Here is a 21625-nt window from a genome sequence, read left to right on the forward strand (position 1 = left end):
TACTGGATGATCTCCCTTTACCTCGTCACTCAGCACACACTGCTATGAAGAAAGGTGGGAATATCTGACATTACTGATTGTGGGCCTTCTCCTTTTCTTCTGCTCATCCATGCTTATGTGACACAGACATCCATCTCAAGCTTTTTTTACACTTTTTTTCACATTGATATCTGATTGAATACTAACATCTAGATGTACTTCTCTCAAAAGCAACTATTTGCTAAAAAAAAAAAAAAAAGTTTCAGTGTGACTTTTAAAGAGGCGGATGCATGGTTTGACCTCTGTGTGATTCACAAGGTAGCTTATACCTTCCCATAGTTCACTGGTAGAACTTCCATATTTCTCACACTGGGCCAGATTCACTCTAGCAGGACCCTGTGGAGAAGGAGCTTTGTGAAGCCAGAATGTTAGTGACTCTGCTCTGTTAAATTCCCCACTTACAATGCTACCTGAATTCTCTCCTTTCTCTTCCTATTATGAAAATACAGATTCTGTTTTCAATTGTTGATTTATTTTTATGTGTATGCTGTGTGCCTGTCTGTGCACCCTGTGGGGGCCATGAGAGAGCATCAGATCCCCTGGGACTGGACTATAGACACTTGTGAGCTGTCATATGGGTACAGGGAATCAAACCCAGGTCCTCTGGAAGAATACCCAGTGCTCTTAACGACTGAGCTTCTCTCCAGTCCTGAAAGTGCAGATTAATGTCACAGTCTCTCTTGCATTACAGATGTTACAGACCTCTTGAACTTGGAGGAACAAAGGAAACTTGACTGCTGAGGTACAATTCAGAGACAGGAAAACTAGTACAGAAGTGATGCAGCACGTACCTGTGTCACACAGGGAGAGGTCCTTCACATCACACTTTGGAAATGTGTAGTTCCTAGATTTTAGGAATCTGATATGAGGGCTAGAGAGATGCCTCAGCACTTACGAGCACTTACTGCTCTTGTAGAAGATCCAGGCTCAGGTCCCAACTCCCAAATTGTGGCTCACAACCATCTGCAATTCTCATCTCCAGATGATTCATTGCTCTCTTCTGGCCTCAGTAGGCACTGCATACATGTGGTGTGCACACATACATACATACATATATGCCTACATACATGCATTCTTTTGGGCAAAACACCCATACACATAAAACAAAAATAAATAAATCTTGAGGAGCCTGCTAATTGCATTGAAATTGCAGTTCTTTCTATACAAAGAATGGGTAGAAATAAACTGAGGCTAATTTCCAGTGTGGAAATGACTGATCTTTTACATCTCAATCTTAGGACCCATAACCATGAACAACCCTAAGGCTCTTAGGCTGATATGTGGGATGCAGACAGAACATGGGGTGTTAAAGCTGTGCTGAGGAAGAGAGACTTTGGGCACAGGTGCCTCGGGAGGTGACTTACCTAAGCATTCTCGTCATCTACCAGACAAAACCTACAGAAGGGCTTTGGCTTTCTCATGTAACTCACTCTGTTCTCTCTCTAATGACAACACTGCAAGCATTCACTTGTGGTTGCAATTCAGTGACACTGCTCAGCACAGATGGCATCTATATAACGATGCCTAAGCCAGCGTGGCAAAGTGCGTAGGTACCTGTGAGAGTCGTCATTTGTTAAGCTTCTCTTACATCGCATTCCCTGAGTTCATTTAGAATATGTGTAGATTGGGCTGGAGTTGTGTTCGCTCCGTGCAACACTGTCTCGTCCTCTGCAGGTGTGTCTTGAGTGCCATCATATGTGCTGGAGTTGAGTTAGCTCCGTGCAACACTGTCTCGTCCTCTGCAGGTGTGTCTTGAGTGCCATCATATATGCTTTTTCTTTATAGACTTATCAAAATAAAATCCCTTTGATGGAATTGGCGTTATGGGCTTCCTTCAGCTTTGTCTCAGCTTCTATCTGGTAAAGGGTTAGAGTAAATAGACCAGGTCAGGGGCAATGGTTCCTCCTTCCAAGTGGCATTCATGCTAATGTGCGTAAGTGAAAAGGGGCAGGGTATTGAGGTTTCTCCAGTTCCTTTCTGGGTCACTCAGCTTCCTTGAGTTGTCCATTGAACACCAGTATGTCTGGGCCTTCACTCCTGTTTCTCAACCTTCTACAGTCAGGACAGTGTTGATGCCACTTGTCTGTCCGCTGTGGCCCTTTCCTCGTCTCCTGAGAAGACTGCACAAAGTTTAAAAATACGTAAACTTACATTTTTAAAACGTTGATGAGCAGTGTTTTCATTTGAGATGCACTACAGGTCTTTATGACTGCAAAAATTAGTTCTGGAAATCGGCGAGTTGGGACATAAAATGAATGAATCTGTTCCTCAGTCACACACCATGGCAGACACAGCTGCCTGCCGCCTAGGATCCATGTTCTTCTTCCTGGGTTCCAAACCCCTAACTGGTAGCTGGATATTTCACTGTACAGACAAGCTGCCACATTTCTCTTTTACCTCCAGCTGAGTTTGGTCATGACCAGTGCAGAGTTAGTATAAATACTCTGTAAAGATGAGGCATGCAGTGTCTTCCTCTTCATCTGACTTACGTGAATGTGGAGGCTGGGGAGCCGCCATGAATCACGAAGACAAGGCCACAGCCTAAAGTGTCAAAGCCGGCGCTGAAGGAGACTGAGTTCCTGGTGACTTCAGCATTATGTCAAGTCTGAAGGTTATCCCCAGTGTTCTTTTATGTGAGGAAAGATGAGCTTCTCTCTAAACAACTTTAATTTGGGGTTAGAGTAAACATAGGTTGTTTTCTTAGTGCTCTCAACTAGTAAAACCCTATCTTGGTAAGTTAAGAATATACCTACTACTAGAAAATAAGTCATATTTTAAGGTAGACATGATCTAATTTTAAATAAAAAATGTGCAGTTGGAGAAGGTAAATGGTTCCCAAATGCCTAACAGTGATTAAACTCCATGTTGCCTGACACAAGGGTGTCTCTCTCATACTGTCCATTTCTAATTGATTCAGGGACATGAACTCATGGGGTGTCGAGTTGTGAAACATGCTTTTCTGTGCTGACATCCAGGAGCAGATACTTCTTAGCTGCCATGCAATGTCATCATGCCTGTTGTGTGGAGGAAGCTGTAAACAGGGCCCATGGCAGCCCCTGGAGCTTTCCATTCTTCTCTCACTGCCCGTTCCCAAGCCCCACATCATCCTTTACCCAGGACATTGATCCCCCCACACCCCTATTTAGGTAATGCTTTCTCAGATAATTGACAAATTAAGTCTGTTTTTATGCTGAAGGAGTACTTTGTCGTGGGCTCTGATTTTCAAAAAATAATCATAACCACAGGACAAGTGTTAATGTCTTAATGTGTCTCTGTCTGAGAGATGTTAATTTGAGAAGTTTTGTTCCCGAAGACGCAGTGACATCAAAAGGGTGAAGAAATCGTTCAGTATTTATTACTGAGTTTCCTGCCTCTTAAGTTCCGGAAGAAAAGAGAGGAAAGGATTTGATTTTAGGTCTTTATTTTTATTGGTTTTTTTTGTTAATCAAAATATCCACCCTGCTACTTGTGAAATTAAAATCTGTGCTAGAGAAAATAAGTACCATCTGGGCTGCATTTTTTTCTACCTCCTCTAGAGAACACTATGCAAAGGAGAGTATGCAAAGTAATAGGGCATGCTCACTTCACTGCGTGTGGGTGCCTGACGTGATACAGTAGATGGTCCTCATTTCAGAGTGCGGGACCCGAAAGACAACTTACAGGGTGTGACATCAAGTTACTCTAATACCTAACAGTTTTACCTTCCCTTCAGAAAATTACTCAGAAAGTGTAATCTGTAGTTTTAGTACATGAGTCTGTGTATGTTGGGGGTGGGTGTAGAGAGAGTCACACAGCAATTCTCCATCTTTTATTAAACTATATGCTCATTTATATTACATTTCTAGGTCTTATTAAAACTACATGTTGCTCAGATTTGAGGGTTTCCCATTCTGCAAAAATAGAACCGAGTTTCTTATTAGGGCCACTGAAGAAAATTTCAGATGTGATTTTCTAAGATTGTTGCAAGTCTTTTAAGCCTCTACAAGTTGCAACATGGAATATCAATTTCCATGGGTTCAAGATGATTTTGGTTGATCAGATAGAGAATATCTTAGCTGAACAAGGAATATTCTAAGAGCTGGTAGCCTAGTAGCCTGATCACTGGTTATGCAGTGGGAATTAATGCTTTCTAGTAATATGTCTTGATAAAAAGAAACTCTCATGTAAGCACTAAACATACTTTACCCTGCGTACCTTAGAAGATCAGCTAAGGTGTGTGGTGGTTGAAGAGAAATATGCCCCAGAGACTCGGGTATTTGAACACTTATCTCCCATTAGTGACACTGGATAGAAAGGTTCCAGAACCTTTAGGAGGTGGAGCCTTGCTGGAGGAAGTACATCACTAGGGGCAGGCTTTGTGGTTAGCCTTGCCTCATTTCCGGTTCTCTCTCTCTGCTTCCTTTGTGCAGATGAGATGCAGGCAGCTCCTTCTCCCGCCAGCCTGCCCTGCCATTCCCACTATTATGGACTCTAGCCCCCTGGGCCAAAATAAACTGTTCCTTCCTTAATTAGCTCTTGGTTACGATGTTTTTATCACAGCCATAGAAAAGTAACTAATACAGCATATTTGGGGTAGTGGTGCTGGGTGAGAAGTGTGTGAGAATTCTAGACTATTTTTGTAATGTTTCTATAAATCTAAAATTATTTCAAAATGGTTTTGTATTGAAAGCCAGAGAGAGGAGTGCTCTCGAGTGTGGAGGAGAAATGGTAACGGCTGACCGTCCTTGCTGGCGCGGTCATGGAAAGGATGAACATGACATTGAATCAAACCCGGCTGCTATTCCGTGCCATGACCCTTCTCATTTGACTTCGCCCCTCTTCCACCTCTGATCACCTCTTCCTTCCCTGCCAGAGTTGTTCTTGTTTCTTTAAAGCTTTTGTGGTTACTTTATTTAAGGTGAAATGTTGCCTCACTGTTGCCAAGTTACTAAAACAATCCTCCTTTCTTCATGTCTCTCTGTAATCCATTCCACACCCTCTGGGCATGCCGTGGTTAAGCCCTCTTACCTAAGAGCTGGGCCTAATGGCCACTGACATTTAATCAAATAACAGTTATAATACATTTACTCAGAAGTAAAAGTTGAATAAAATTTGGGCACTGACATCTAAGAGAATGGGGATTTCATCATCAGATATCTTAACAGAACCCATTTTGTTAAATAACCATAATTACAGGTTTTGCATTTATGATTCCAGAGGATTTTGCTGTTCTGCATGCTTTGAAGCCTCAGCGGCCATCATTGTGCTTGGGCTTCTGGAAATACCTAGAATGGCTCTAAAGCCAGCCAGGGCTTCTTCAGAATACCCATCCTTGGAAGACTCATCCAAAGGCCTTCCGCTCCCAGTTATCCAAGCATGACTCTTGCGTTCTGACAACTGTCCTGAGATCTGAGGAGACAGCTTAATTGGCAATGTTCCTGACTTGCAAACAGGAACACCTAAGTTTTATCCCCAGAGCCCACATAAAAAGAGGGGTGGTTTTTAATCCCAAGGCTGAGAGGGCGAAGACGGGAGAATCCCTGGGGCTTTCTGCCAGCCTCGCCTTGTCGGTGAGCTCCCTGTCTCAAAGAAGAAAAGAAAATGGTAGATAGTGTCTGAGGAAGAAACACTAAAGGTTATATCCCTGAACCTCTACACATGTATGTGCACATACAGGAACACACACACACACACACACACACACACAAGTGTTTTGAAATATATAAGTAGATTTAAGATAAGTGTTTAAAAGTAGTATTAAAAATACTGATTTTTCTGACCATGTGAAGATTTGTGCTTTTCCTATTAAATATTTGAGAATGTTTCTGTATTGAATTTGACACAAAAGTACTTTGGATTCTTGTGCTTACTGCTCTGTTCTCACGGTAGTCATATTTGGTGAAAACTATCGTTTTCTCTTAGTTTCTGTGACTAAGTCTGACGTTTCAGAAAATCCTTTTCCCCTTTTGTTTTGTGCTGACTCGTGCCCACAGCTGGCTCGGTTCGCTCATCTCTGACTCATGTCAACAGCTCAGCTGATGGCGAGGAGAGAAAGTGTAGCTCGGAACTGCTGAGAGTGTTCCCGTGGGTGAATGAACAGTTGAACTTGGTTCGCCTCTGTCTCCTCTGTAAGACACTGTCCGGGGAAGTGTGCCTGTGCTGGAGACTTCATTGCTTCAGTGGCTCCTAATGTAATAGATTTGTTAGTACTCTGTTTATAGTTTCTCTCTTTTTGATCGTGTAGTGGGGAAAGGGCTGGAAGATGTTTTCTTTTTTGGCTTTGGGAGTTTGCTTTGTTTTTGTTGTTATTATTTGTGTGTTGCATTATGTTTGTGTTTTGTTTTGTGAGACAGGGTCTTATTCTGTAGACCAGGTTGGCTTGAAACTCACTGTAGAGCCCAGGCTGGCCTCACACTTAGAAGCCATCATGCCTGGCCGCCTTTTTGAGTCTTTAAAGCATGTAATTCAGATTTACTGTTAAGTTGTCTGGCAGCCCCATTTTTTAGTGAGGAGTGTGCTGAAAACCGTGCTGAACTGACACTGTCTCCTCTTCATAAGGTTTGAAAGTATCAGCCTTTCCGACTACAGCAGTAATGCCCAACTCGCCTGGCTGTGCACTGTTCTGTGTGAGAATCTCTTCTCCATCAACCCAGCCTGGAAAGAGCAACACTGGTTAAAAAGGCGGCCTGAGCCGGATTCCATGCAGTAGTCTATATGCACATCGTCCAGCAGCAAGCTAGTGTTTTACCTACAGAGACCAAAATACCTAAGGAAGTTCCTTGCGTGTTTGCCTCCCCAGAGCTAGCCATGACAGCCCATGCGGTAGTCTGGAAGCCTCTGAGAGCCTTCGGGAGTACTACCAGAAAAGACCTCTCCCATAACTTAGCCAGGAGTCATCTTTTGATAAACACACCCCCACCTGAAAAAAGAAAAAACACAAATAGACGTTACAGTGTCCTCATTCAGAAAAGGGACCGCTCTCCTATCATTTCTTTAAAGAGCTGGGTTAGACAAACATATGAACGATTTTTTTTTTTTTTTTTGGTTTGGTCAACTTGAGTATTCCACATCATGTTACAACTTCAGGAGCAGTAATAAAAATTAATACTAACACTAAACATGGATTTACGACCAAGTATGGGTAGGCTTAAGTTGTTGGTTATTTATTTGTTTTTTAACAATAACCTCTCATTAGAGAGGACATTTTATCCCAGAAAAGAATTATTTTACTGTGTATTTAATTTTTTCTACTACTAGCCTAATAAATTCAAATGAAAAACAAGACTGTGTTTTTCATTATGAAACTAATTTATGACCATTCTTCGTATCTGAAAATACATAGAAAAGATAAAAATTCCTTTAGTCACATGAATTAATAGTTTTTGGTCCAAAGGTATAGACCAAAATTGAAAAAGAAAATCCCACTGAAACAATTGCTGCTGTGCACTGATGTAACTTACACTCTGGTGTGTTTTCTCAGTCAGTTAGTGCTGTGCACTGATGTAACTTACACTCTGGTGTGTTTTCCCAGTCAGTGGTGGGTGCTTTGTATCAAGTCACTCATATGCTCTCATACAGAAGTCCTTCTAGATCTCTGGATGCCCTGGAGTCCACAGCCGTTCCTTCAGGAACCTTTATAAGGTGCTCTAACTCCTTCTTAAAGCCTTTTACATATCAAATTGCTATATTATAAAAGCCATTCTGGGTAAAAAAAAAAAAATTAATCATTAGATCACGTTTTTGTTTGTTTTAAACAGGTCATGAAATAGGAAGTACATTGTAGTTTTATTAGGCTCTGAAAACTGTGGATCAAATAAGTCAACTTTTGATTTCAGGACTATATCTTTCAAAAATATGAATTGTTTCCCTAAGTGTTACCATAATTGTGTACGTGTGTGTGTTTGTGTGTGTGTGTGTGTGTGTGTGTGTGTGTGTCTTATGACTTCTATAAGTCAAGCAAAATTAGCTCAAAAGGAAAGATTTTCTTCTAAAAATCTTGTTTTTATTTATTTATCTTATCTATTTATTTACATTATTTTTGTTTAATTACTTTTATTACTGGATATGGCGGGACATAACTATAATCCCTGCACCCTAGAGGCACAGACAGATGTTCCAGATTAGCATTATCTACATGGGAGACACTGATTCAAAACAATATAAACAAACAAACAAACAACAAAAAGAAAACTTTTTCTGGTTGTAATTCAAGAACAGTGTGTGCCTAAGTAGGATGGCCTGGGGCTAGATCAGGTCTGTATTGGGAGGGGTGGTGGGTAGCCATTTGTACTTGAATTGATATGGTGTCTGCTGGGCACTTGTTTTAGTTTATGAGGCAGAGCTGTGAACAGAGTCTATGAATGAAGGAGGGTCTTTCCATAAACCAGGGCCTTTTTTGTTTTGTTTTGTTTTTCTATAAAGTAGTTGTTCCCAGGATAGGCTGTGAGAGGAAAGACCTGTGGATAGAATCAGCCACCTAGTGCAAAAAGATGAGTGTTCTGTGAAGTGAAAGGGTAACTCTTGCCATGTATCTAAGGGAGTCTCGCTTGATGTGGTAGGTAACCTACTCAATTACAGACTGACACAACAGGCAGAATGTGTGCAAGTGTACGTGTGTGTGTGTGTGTGTGTGTGTACGTGCGCTCACAAGTGCACAGGTGTGTGTGTGTGCACATGCATGAGAGTGCACACACATACTAGAGTTCTGAGGTTTCTCTGTAGCTCCTGAGACAAACATGCCTGCCTGTCAGACATTACCTTACAAACTGTTGTAGGAGGCATTTCTTCAGTATTGGGCGTGCTTACTGCTGTGCCCTTCTGCACATATATAGTGAACACACAGATTGACACCCAGATTGTCCCATGTGTTGTCGTGTTCAATACTACCACCAGCCACTCCATTTGGGGTTTTCAAGTTCGTCATCTGGTTCTGATCCAGTGTAAGGGGGATTACCATGAACATGATACTTTTCCATTCAGAAGGGGCTTCACTTTCAGTTGTGAAGGTTCTAAGAGTAATCAAAATAAGAGGTTTTTTAAATGTATGTTTTTGAGAAAGAAACAACAACAGATAAACTTTTATTTGGATTTGAAAGTTATGTTCTGTGATTCTGAGTTATTCAAGAAAAATAGATGTCATGTGTGTTGAGAAGCTTCCAGGAGGTATGACAGCATATAGCTTCTGTAACCTTTGAGCATGCTTCAGTGAAAGCACATGGAGAACATGAATAGAGCTGTGTGCCACATAAGTCACCCAGATGCTGTAGGCTGCGGCAAGCAGTGACTGTTGCTGCTAAAGGTGCTTTTCAAAGGCAACCTGGTACTGAAGTACTGAGAGTCTGTGATGTTCAAGATACTGGGGGAAAAATTCTACATAGTACCACTTGGATGCAGATATTTGCTTTCCTCTTTTCACTTAGGTAGGATCCAGAAAATGACCCCATCTGGCATGGGAATCTGCCTTCAGTTTATCATACGATAAACTGGATGGGCTGTAACTTCTTGGTAGTGAAATGGGTGGCTACTAACATAACCATTCCCTATTACCATATACATACATTATCTGTGTGTGTGTGTGTGTGTGTGTGTGTGTGTGTGTGTGCAAAATCAGATGCTTAGAAGACTCTAGCAATAGTAACTTGAAAAGCAAATAGGCTCTTATTTTGTTGTATAATAATACCACAAGCTTTAATTGGAGGAAAAGTATGTTGTACACTTTTCTGAATGTTGGAGATCTGAATGTTGTTTGATACCCAAGGAAATTGGGCCATATGTGGAACTGGCCTTGAGGATACAGAGCTTGAGTCATCTGCAGATGGCCTTGTGCTCATGTGGCTATCTGAGCTAAAAAGAGCATTGTGTAACATGAGCATGCCCATGTGGAGAAATGGTAATCTGAGCCAGCGACCATGGTTCATCAATGCTCGCTTCGGGGATTTGTGCTTCTAATATTCTAAAAACATAAAGGTTTGGTTTGCTTCGCTTTGGTGAGGACTGGGCAGTTGTTTCCTTAGTTTTTTGAGAGAGGATCTTACACTACTCAAATTTGTGATCCTCCTGCCTCAGCCTCACAAGCACTGGGATCACAGGCATGTGTGAGCATACCCAGGCAAAACAGGCTTTTTTTAAATTCCACTTTCATGATCTTATTGAATGATCAGTTAAACTTGAGAACTCCCTTTTAGAGAGACATTTTTCAAATTAAGCTTGCAGTTTAACGTTTTGTTCAGAAGAAGCCAGAACATGAAGGGAGCACACTTCCTGCCATGGTTCTTTCTCACAGTGCACACAGGTCCCTTTCTGGGAAACCTGTGCGCCTGAATCGGCTAACGGGAGCCTAACTTCACCTCCAGCTGTGTCTCTCTTGACTTCACTTTTTATCTCAGAGGTTGGGTTTTCTGTGTAGAGAAGACATTGTCATTAAACCATGTCATTGTACAAAGCTGGGGAGTTCTTTCCTAGGCGGTATTCGGTACCCAGATTAGAAAAGGCCCATCAGTGTTCACGGTAGAATGTACTGGCATCTGAAGGGAAGCAGCGGGGAGTGGAATTAGGGCACCACGGAAGACAGGAGCCGTGCGTATTTAATATATAGACAGTCTCTTGATTCTTTTAAGTAGAACTTCATTTTCAAATCTTCTTACTCTGACTGGAATTCATACAATTTGGTCATAATTCTTAAAATTCCTGGTCATAGATCATCCCACAAGGACATTGGAGTAAAAAAATGTAGTATAGTCTAGAATAAGCTTTTGTAATATAAATACACAGGCTTCGGGCAAATGGCATCTCTTCTAACCTCAATTTCCTTATCTTTAAAATGAAGAGGCTTGAAAAAGATGCACTTTAAGCTGCCAGTAGCTCTAACACACCATGCCAATAAATCTTTACTGCAATCAGCCACCCTGCACTGAGTGTTTCCTGTGTGCTAGGCACAGGGTAAATGGCTTCCTGTGAGTGCCCTGGGGCCAGCTTCCTGATGCTGCTCAGATCAAAGGGTGCTGCTTCTGTGCTAAAGGAACTGAAAAGAACTGAGAGGACAGCCCAAAAGGAAGAGGCACTGGCAAGGGTGTCCAGGGTGTCGGAAAGCAGAGGAGCTAGCTGTCATAACGTAAAGCCCTTCACGTGGCGTGAGTCTCTTTAAAATGGCCTCAGATGATAGGCTTTGCAGGACAAAGTCTCCCAACTGCCACACACTTCATTTAATTAAAGCTGGCCACCCTGGCAACCTGAATCTCTCAGGATAAGTTCTCCTCACTTTAAAACTCCTGATTGCAGACACACCAACTATCTTAGCATGTATACCGAAGCCAAATCTTGATTGCCCAACTCAGTAGAAGAAAGGTATTAGAAGTTCCTTTAAGACAGTTGTGTCTTTGTCTAAGTGCTTTCGGTCTAGTCCTGTGTTGGGGGAATGTGGTAGCTGCTTTCAGGGTGGCAGATAGATAGTGTGGGAGTCATAGCTACTGAGAGCTGGCTATGTTACCTGCCCTGTTGAATAAAATGGTGGCATTGGTTCATTGCTTATTTACCATGTGTCAGGTATTTTTCTAGGATCTAGATATTCAGACCTAGAGGTTCTCATTATAATCACACAGCATGCACACATACACACACACACACACACACACACACACACACACACACACACACACCTGAGAGGTTCTCACTATAATCATACAAACACACATGCACACATCTACATAAATACATAAGAATGATGCAGGGTTATCAGTGTGGAGATTCTGGTTTTTGAGACAGGGTTTCCCTGTGTAACAGCCCTGGCTGTCCTGGAACTCACTCTGTTCACCAGGCTGGCCTGGAACTCACAGAGATCCGCCTTCCTCTGCCTCCCCAGTGCTGGGATTAAAGGTATGTGCCACCAGGCGGGGATTTCTTAAATGAACACATCAGTAACCCACTGGCCTTGTTCAGAACCAATCTAAACACTCACTAGTTTGCTTTTGATTTTCTGTCGGCAAATAGTTATTGAGTCATATCAGCCACATTAAAACAAGAGGCCAGTGGCTGGGGGATGGCTCATTTGGTAGATTACTGCCACCCAAGCCTGAGGACCTTTGTTCAAATCAAATACAACGCTGGGCCTGGTGGCATGTGCCAGTAATTCCAGCAAGGGCAGGATGGGAGGGTGGGAGACAGCAACAGGCAAACCCTGGAAGCTCCTGGGCAAGCCAACCTGGACTGTGTGAGGAAGGTCCCAGGGATGCTGTCCAAAACTAAAGAGGGAAGATGCCTGAGGACCAACACCCAAAGCTGTTGGCTGTACATGAATAAATAGGTAGATATGAGGAACTAAATCACCTGTAGGCGTGTGTGTGTGTGTGTGTGTGTGTGTGTGTGTGTGTGTGTGTGTGCGCGTGCGTGCGCGTGCACGCTCACATACTACCTGTGTATAATACTTGCTTGTGTATGCTCAGAAGTGACACTTGAGCCAAGCAGGTAGATAATCAAGAGAAGTCTGGATTTGTGTTCACATGTTTGTGAGGCTATTTAGTTGGAGAGAAAGAAAGGAAGGAAGGAAAGGAAGGAAGGAGGCGGGAAGTCAGGAGATGAAGAGAAGAGGGGAAGAAGGAGTCAAGAAGAACAATGCTCTCTAGGAACCCCACCCCTAGCTGGTCACTTTTTCCTCACTCCACCTCTTCTGTCTTTTCTGTGCTGAACAGTATATCCGGTAACAAACCTGTGTACTGATTCTTCAGCTCAAATCAGACAAGAAAAAAAAAAAAGTAATGTGGCCATTATAAACATTATTCTTGAGTGCACCCACGGCTATGAGAAAGAACATTTACAGAAAGTCCTTCCACTGCAGAAAAAAATGTAAATCTCAGGGAATTTTTTCCCTTTACTGGTCAAACGTCCCTTCCAAGAAGCACCAGGCTGCCTCATCCCAACCTGCTTCCCTTACCAAGGAAGCGGAAGCGGTCGTAGCCTTTGCCACCAAACCATGGGTGAAGTATAATTATGCTACCTCTGTGAGACAGTGGAGGAGCAAACATTTGCTGGACTGAATCAAAAAAGCCACGAATGCAGCCAGCCCAAGCTGTGAATCATCCAGAGACTCAGATTAAAGGAGTTGTGTTGTGTTTACCTTTCTCCTTATTTTCTTTGTAATGGAGAAGATTGACTTTGTTAACTCTGGCACTGGGTTCTGAGGGGATCTATGGAGTTCAGGCCTTGACTCCTGGTTTAGTGTTGCCACATCACAACTGTAAAGCAGATGGACAAGGAGAGTTCCTAATGGTTTTGATGTCTGTTCTGTCCTCCCTGCACAGCCTGCTTTTGTTCTAAAAGGAGGATGGGATAAACAGAAAATGGTCTGTGTACTGCCTCAGTAATCAAGTCCTGGAGTTTTAGCTTCAATAACAAAGGAGCAGGAATTCCTGTAAGCTTCATTTCCAAAAGAAAGACACTTACAACTGCTATTTTTTACTTCGTACTCTATGTCTTTTATTTTCAATTGTGTGTGTGTGTGTGTGTGTGTGTGTGTGTGTGTGTACACGCGAGTGCGTGTGCATGAATACAGTGCCAATGGAAACCAGAAGAGTGCCTCAGATCCTTGGTAGCTGGAGTTACAGGTGGTTGTGAGCCACCAGATGTGTGTGCTGGGAACCAAACGGAGGTCCTCCAGAAGAGCAGTACACTCTCTACCATGGAGGCACAGCTCCAGCCCCAGTTCAGCTCTGAATGCTTGTCATGGTTATGCAGAATAGTACATGTCTGTCACCGTCCAGACCTAACTGCTTTCTTACATGTCTGTCACCATCCGTAACTGCTCTCTTAAATTAAGGCGTGGAGCATGGTAATTGAAGCCTAAGTTTCTACTCTGGGAATTAACGTTAAGAGTCTATTTTCTTTAAAAACTTGTTTTTGTTATTATTATTTATTATTGTTAATTTTTTTTTTGTTCATTAGAGAGCAGAAAGACAGACTCGAACTATGGATTCAGCTCAATATGCAGAATTCTGTGAAAGCCGACAGCTAAGTTTCTGTGAGTACACATTTAACTTCACTTATGGGTGTGTGAGGGAGGAACTGTGTTACAGATACCCTAGACTGTGACATGCTCTCTGTTCTGTAGAAACCGATGTCTTCAATATATGATGCATCCTTAAAATTGTTACAGAAACAGCATCTGCCCTGGGGGAGCCTGAAGATTTTGCTCTGTTCTACTGTTATACAGTCAATCGTGTTTGGAGATTTAAGAGCATGTGCATACACAGACAGCCATGAAATTATTCATACGACCTCTAATCAGAACAGCTACTTTTTTCTTACTATTCTTACTCCGGTTTCTTGTTTCTTAGTCATGTTTACTGAAGTACAGTATTGCTGACCATACTTGTCCATAGTGAACATTAATAGTCATGACATTTAGAAGCTCCCAATACTAATTATAAACCCCAACCTCCCCTTTATGCACACTCATGTTACCACAAAGTAACATCTCAGTAGTGTGTTTCATTTTGTTCTTAACCTCCTACTGGAGCATGCACTAAGTGCTGACCAGAGCTGTGAGTCAGTGCTGTAGCCACAGGAGTGACAGCAGGAAAGTCGGTGCCTTCCCGTCACTGGACGGCAGTCCCGGAAGTGCTGAAGACCCTAACAGTGGGTTAGATTGTCTCCCCACAGCCCAGCAGTGACTAAGGTTCTTGGGGAAAGGTCAGAGAGAAAGTGCGATGAAAAGTCCATTTACAAATATGACCAAGTTGCTCATGACCCTCCTCTGAGAAGTTACAGAAATGATGATGTCTGTAAATGAAAAGCGATTGTGTGGTCACGATAACCAGTACTTGATTTGGAAAAAGAAAATGAGAGCAGCATTTCAGATCATGAAGTGCAAATAGATGACACATTTCAAGCAGCACTGCCCCATGCACATCAGTAAAATATGAGAAAACATGGTTGGGAAGATGTGTTTTCCTAACAAAATGTATTTTCCAATCTGACTAACAACTTGGCATCAGACATCTGTGAAGCATTAAGTAAATGACACTTCAGATCATGGCAATTTCAGCAAATGAGAGGGTTTTGTATGGTAATTTTGGGGTTTAAATACGGCATTCAAGTATTTTATAAGCATAAATCTCCAGCTCATAAAGTAGCATTTAGTGCAGTTGAACTATTTTTTAAGTCATATTTTAAACTGACTTCACAAGAAGTGGAGTGCTGCCGCACACTGAACTGATGGCCTTAGTCTGGTCACGCATCTCTCATTGGGAATTAGATTTTGTTATTTCTTTTCTGTCAGTGTATTGAGCACAAAAAAACTATAGCAGATGAAATTTAATATTTTCTCCTTCTGATAAAATTACAGATTAGGCAATATATTATGCATAATTTTCTTTTCTGTAGAGAGAAAGGATTTTGGCATTAAAAATATTTGCTCATCTAGTATCCATGGGAGCTTCATTATGAGCCCTGGGTGGAAGAACCTGTCTTCTATGACAGAAATACCAAAGCTGAGAAAGCTCGTCCCAGCACATCCAGAAACCAGCCCTGCGCAGGCAGGGCACTGAGCACCTTGCAGTCTTCTGATGAATTACCAGGACATGGGAACCGTGACCTGCCATATGCCTTCTTAAGTTTCTGTTCATGGCAATCCCTGGGATCACATATACACTGTGGCACATGTACACATGACTCCCATACCCCACACAGACAGCTATTAAAAAGTTATAAAGACTGGACCCACCCAGAATTTCACTAAAGAAATATATTTTTGTTGGACAGTGGTAGCACATGCCTTTTATCCTAGCACTCAGGAGGCAGTGGCAAGAGGATCTCTGAATTTGAGGCCAGCCTGATCTACAAAGTTAGTTCCAGGACAGCCAAGGCTATTACACACACACACACACACACACACACACACACACACACACACATACACACACAAGTCTCAAAAAACCAAACAAGATATATGTGTGTATGATTAAATATATATTTATATATATATATTATTAAATATACATATTTGATCATTTTTGAATTTGTTATAGAAATAGATGTGGTAAGTATGTTAGCACCAGGTATTTTATTTTCTGGGAATACAGTGGGTACTTAGATTTTTATATTCTGAGTCTTACAAAGACACTGCTAATTCTCTCACTCAGGGTGGAGATGTGGCTGAAAACTAATAATGATCCTCTTCTTATCTTAAAAATCAATTGCTTAGAGCAGTCTTGCGTGCTTCTGTGTTCCTGAGGAAGTGGGGGATAAGGTCCATGTTACCGATCTTCCGGATAGCTGCCTCTTAACTTGGACTTCAGCAGTATTCCACAGATGTTGAACAAGCGTCTGTGAGCCACTGTAGCTTGCTGAGTAGGTGGAATGTTGCCTGTCAGAATAGTATGTGAAGACTGGTTACTGTAGAGAGATAGATTTAAGGGGATTATCATAACTCTGCCACATTTGACAGCTTTGGACATGTGCTTCAATAGCAGGACCTCATGTCTTCTGTGATTTATTTAAAGAAAACTCCTGTATGTGGAATGCATGAGATTCTGACTAGAGCCAAACAGCATGCTTTGAGTTGAGACTTCTACAGACCAGGAAGGCCAGATTAGTCAAAAGGATAATCAGTGGGTTTTTTTTTTTTTAAGATTCCCTTGCAGATTTGATAAATTTTTACTACCCACCTTTTCTCTCTAAATTACTAGATAAATTAGTAATGTCTATGGAAAGCTCTGTGTTAAATTCAGCTCTGCTTAGTACTGGGACAATTGCAATGTTGGGGTTTGTTTGTTTGGGGGTTTTGTTTTGTTTTGTTGTTTGGTTTTAGTTTTTCAAGACAAAGTTTCTCTGTGTAGCCTTGGCTGTCCTGAAATTCACTCTGTAGATGAGGCTGGCCTTGAACTCAGAGGTCCTCCTGCCTCTGCCTCCCGAGTGCTGGGATTAAAGGCATACAACACCACCAGGCCAATTACAGGTATTTAATGAAAGGTCTGTGTACTGCTTGGTTCCATATCTACATGATACAATTAGATATCCAGGAACTTCAGACATATTCTCTGCCAACAACGAAGAACTATGGTCTGAGAAATCTATGTGTACATGAAATAGGTATGATTAGTTCCATAAATGATGTGAGAAGTCTACCTTTGGCCCAGATGGTCAGGATTGCTGTGAATGAAGAGGAATGATAGGAGAGCAGACAGGAATACAAGGGACTAGACTCAAGGCCAGCTCAGTTTGGTGGCCGTGAGGGCAGGTTGCAGTAAGTTTGGTTTGGAGAGTCAGGCCTAAGAATTTCAACATCTCTGTAGTCAGCAAAGACATAAGTACAGGTTATCTCAGGCCAGCAATGGTTTGTTTCATTCTCAATTCACAATTTTGAGCCTCTTTTAGTAGTAGGCACATTTTGAGGATTGGAAATGCAGTTTCTTTCTCTGTATTCCTTCATAACAGCTTTTTCTTCCAGAATTTTATTTCCCCAAGAATAAAGTTGCATGGAGAAAGCAGCTTTTCTGTGATAATAACTAAGACTCTGGCCAATGGTAACATACTGTAGAGCACTATGAGCAATACAGTGGAGAAAAGGTGTATCATGTTCTCCACTATCGAGAGACCTGAGGTGAGAAAGTGTGATGTACCAGGCCATCCACCCTAGAGAGATGGGAGATCCAAGTGCCTGAGGGACTTTGGCAACCAGGGTACTGCTTCTTAACCAAGGTTTCCAACTTGGATTTTTTGAGACTAAAAAAAATGGAGATGTTAAGAGAGCTTTCCCAAACATTGCTTCTATGAATGTTATTTCTTCTATGCAGTTTCAGGAGAAATATTTCCAATTTCTGACAGTCATGTGAGGGTTAAAGCACATTAAAAAGTAAAACTTTTCACTTTTGTTTTAATTAATAGCCAAAAAAGCTTCCAAATTTCGAGATTGGCTGGACTGTGGCAGCATGGAGATAAAGCCCAATGTTATAGCTATGGAAATTCTGGCATATTTAGCGTATGAAACAGTAGCACAGGTAAGAGTCTGAACTGTCAGTCCAACTACTCCTGCTGATTTCTCCTCCCTGGGTTCATGGTCAGTTCTTTATTCCACCTGCTACTGGAATAAGAACAGCATAATTTTTCTTCTGAAACACATCATATTCTAGAATTTAGCTCGATTATGTTTCTTTGTATCACTAGTTCTCGGGGCTGTAAGGTTTTGTTTTGCTGTTATTTTGTTTTTTAAAAAGTACTGTTTCTAGACCTGCACAGACTTTCTAGTCTGCATTTCAGCTCACATGCCCCACCCCTACCTGAGGAGCTTTTGACAGTGATGACTTCTAAGGGAGGGAGAACCAGTTTTCTTTAAGGTTGTGTCTCCAGTTGGGTTAACATGCTCCAGTGGGTGGCCCTGCCCCTAGGAGTATATAGTCAGCACAAATTGAGCTGGGGTTATTAAAACCAAAAAGAAGAGGAGGATGGGGGTCGATCTGGGAGGAATTAGAAGAGTTGGGAGTGAATATGAGCTAAATACATTGTTGATGTATGAAATTCTTGATGAGTTAACAAAAAAAATGTACTTAAAATGTCTATTCCTTCAACTGTATCCTAACTATATATGGAATGCCCAATTTTTCTCAGTGTTGAAGTCTTACATCCTCAACAGACTTGTTTAAGAGCTTGTTTCTGATCTTTGAAACAAGTGACTGTCAAAGTCTGTGACTGTTTTATCTCTAGAGATGTGTGGGTGTAGGATCATGGCATTCCAGGTGTGGTCCCCTGGGTATGGTGTCCAGGATCAGCCTCTTGTTAGCCCGTTTTGGGAATGGAAACCCCTAGACTAGCCTGGAGTCCCAGGGCTGACAGTCCAGAAATGCCTATTTAAAATGTTCCCTTGTTGATAACAAAATGAAGTTAGAAAATCAAACATGTCATTTGTGATTGTGAGTTGGTTCAGTCACCAGTCAGTGAGAGGCTGTGCACCATGTCCAAAATGGATGGCTGTATTAATATCAATAACGTTCTGAGTGTGTTGCTAGTTGCCTTTTCTGTGGCATTAATGGTTCTTTCCAGCTGTGTCGCTTCATATTTGTTGCTCTGTTCTTCAGTTAGTGGATCTGGCTCTTCTCGTGAGGCAGGATATGGTATCCAAGGCAGGGGATCCCTTCAGCCATGCCATCTCCGCAACCTTCATTCAGTACCACAGCTCTGCTGAGGTGAGTAGCAGAGCGTCTGAAGGGAACACATCTGTGTATTTGTTGTCTGTCTGCGTTAGTTCTCCTTTGGGGAACATTGTAAAGGAGTGCGTAGCCTTTGCTTAGAGAACCTTAATACGCTGACCATTTGCACAAATACTAATTGACCATTCGTTATGCCAAGCCCTGAGGACCTACTTGTTGTGATGACTTTTCACCCTTTGGCTCCATTTTGTTTTTTAAAGAATACTGTTTTTCTTTAAAGAATAAATTAAATTAAATAATTAAATTGAATAAATTAAAAAAGAGTTCTTTAAAGAATGCTTGTCTTTCCTAGCCCTTCCGTGACAGACAGCTGGTTGCAGAACCTGTCCCACTTTGAGCTTTGTGAAGTGAATAACTGGTCTATATAATCACATGATGATGGAGAAAACTATTTCTTTGTAGCTCAGATGATGAGAGTCGAGGCTGGGCTGTAGATCAATGGTACAGTTTTTGCTTAGCATGCAAGAAATCAAGAGACCCTGGAGTGAGCTGGAGGGGGGATTATTATCATGTAATAATTCCTAACAGCCTTCCATTTCATTTACTGATTTATGTCAACAGTAATTTATATTGACATGGCTCCATTTATCCTCAGTTTGAATATCGGCACCTCTTGTCTAACCTGGGTTGTGCTGCTAGGACCTCTTCTATAGGAGCTGGGAAGCCTCCGCATGGGTGACCTTCTGCATAACAGTGCACCCCTTCAGTTTCTAAAATATTCTCTGCTAGCACGATGTGCCTGAAAACCAGAAATGAAACAGAACATGTTGAATACATTTGTCAGTATTAGAGTTTGTTAATAACAAAAACAGCAGTATCATATTGTTCACTCTAATAACCATAGAGAGGAATGAAGACAGATTAGGTTCACATCTGATTCTGTACTTATAAAGTGAGTTTAGATCAAGCTGGCTGAAATGCATAACCTGAACACGGCAAAGCCCACTTAATAACACACATCTACTTCCTGTTACTATCTGTGGATGAAGATGGTATAGTTTTTGAGAAAAACTATAAATCCCATTCCAGGTACACATTTTTTAGGGTAATTTGGGTTGTTCAGAGAATACCTGAATCCATTCTATTAGTCTGTGAACTGACCATGGACCCCAAGTTCATATATGCTTCCCTACAATGGGTAGAACATATACCGTGATATCTGCTCATGTAGCATCTTAGTAACAAGCCAAAAGTCAACTCAACTTTTCTTCATAGCCCTTGGAGAATCAGATTGGCTTGAAATCCAAGTAGGGATTGAAATGTTTATGCCCATTAAAAAGGTCATACATCATTATCAGTCACCATGCTTTAAAAGTTCCTAAAGCTTACTTAGTTGATTAAACACTCTTTATTTTCTTTATGTTTCAAACCCCAATTATGATGTCAAAGAGCGCCCTTTGCAATGTCTTTGATGCTTTATGAGTATGTGTATAGTGTGCTTTCCATTAACATCAGACAAATTTGTTGTAACATTTCTAATTGAGGAAATTTACTGTGAACATAACAACCTAGTTTTCCCTTAGCATTCAAGTGATTACTTGCAAGTCTCAGAAAACACCCCCACCATCCCCATCCCTCTTTCTTGGTTCTCCAGGGTGGCCGAGCCACCCTGGGCAGCTACTCTATAACCGCAGGCGCTTTTCCCAGCTGAAGAGCAGTTCAAAAAAATGTCCTATGTGTACTGGGTTTCCTGGGCTCTCTGGGAGGTGGAAGCATGAGTCTCAGAGAGCATCCTGAGAGACTGTCAGTGTCAGCTTGAAGCTTTTTCCTGGTCTGACATCCACCCACTCTCCCCTGTGTCTGGTAGTCAAAGTAGACATTCATAAAGACTGTCTCCCTTCCTGCCCTTCATTATCTGATAAAACACATGCTAAGGCAGAATTCTCACTCATCAGCCTTGCAAATCAGCAGCCAACATGAAGGAGTGTGCCAAATGTGGGCCAGAGAGGCATCTGGAGAATGATAGTGCCGGGTTCAGGGAGACTGCAGGATTTGTAAAACCAACAAGCAAATACGTAAACAAGCACAGAAGCCAAGTTAGTGTATCATACTGACTTCCAAATGAACCACCTAGAGAATTAAACTAAATCTCATGTGTGCATGCATGTGGACAGCAAAGTGTTGAAGGTATGGAAACTGGAGAGAAAGAACATTCTGGACCTCAGAGGCAGCAAAAGAACAATTGAACAAGGGATGGAAGTGGGTAACTCTGTTGAAATTAAAACTTCATTAAAGAGATCTAATAGGAAGTTCCATTTAAAAAAGAATTTAAAGCCTGGGATTCTATAGTGTTCCAGACTACTGCAAGTTATCAGATGGTCAGGGTCTTGGCTGAAGGATGATGAATGCAGAGATGTTTTTAAAGATCCGTACATCAGTGCCAATGTATTATAATCAGTCACCAGGCTGATTGG

At 41.7% G+C, this 21625-nt stretch overlaps 1 protein-coding gene across 3 annotated transcripts in view; it reads left to right on the plus strand.

Annotated features, from left to right (window-relative positions):
- Positions 1-21625, plus strand: part of Supt3h (SPT3 homolog, SAGA and STAGA complex component) — a 356981-nt gene that overhangs the window by 259467 nt on the left and 75889 nt on the right. For all 3 annotated transcript variants that reach the window (XM_059243989.1, XM_059243991.1, XM_059243990.1), the window contains 3 exons: positions 13951-14026; positions 17893-18005; positions 19080-19187. In XM_059243989.1, the coding sequence (XP_059099972.1) occupies positions 13951-14026; positions 17893-18005; positions 19080-19187 (297 nt within the window). The remainder of the gene's footprint in view (positions 1-13950; positions 14027-17892; positions 18006-19079; positions 19188-21625) is intronic.

This window comes from Peromyscus eremicus, chromosome 16_21, assembly GCF_949786415.1.
Source record: "Peromyscus eremicus chromosome 16_21, PerEre_H2_v1, whole genome shotgun sequence".
Classification (NCBI taxonomy): Eukaryota; Metazoa; Chordata; class Mammalia; order Rodentia; family Cricetidae; genus Peromyscus; species Peromyscus eremicus.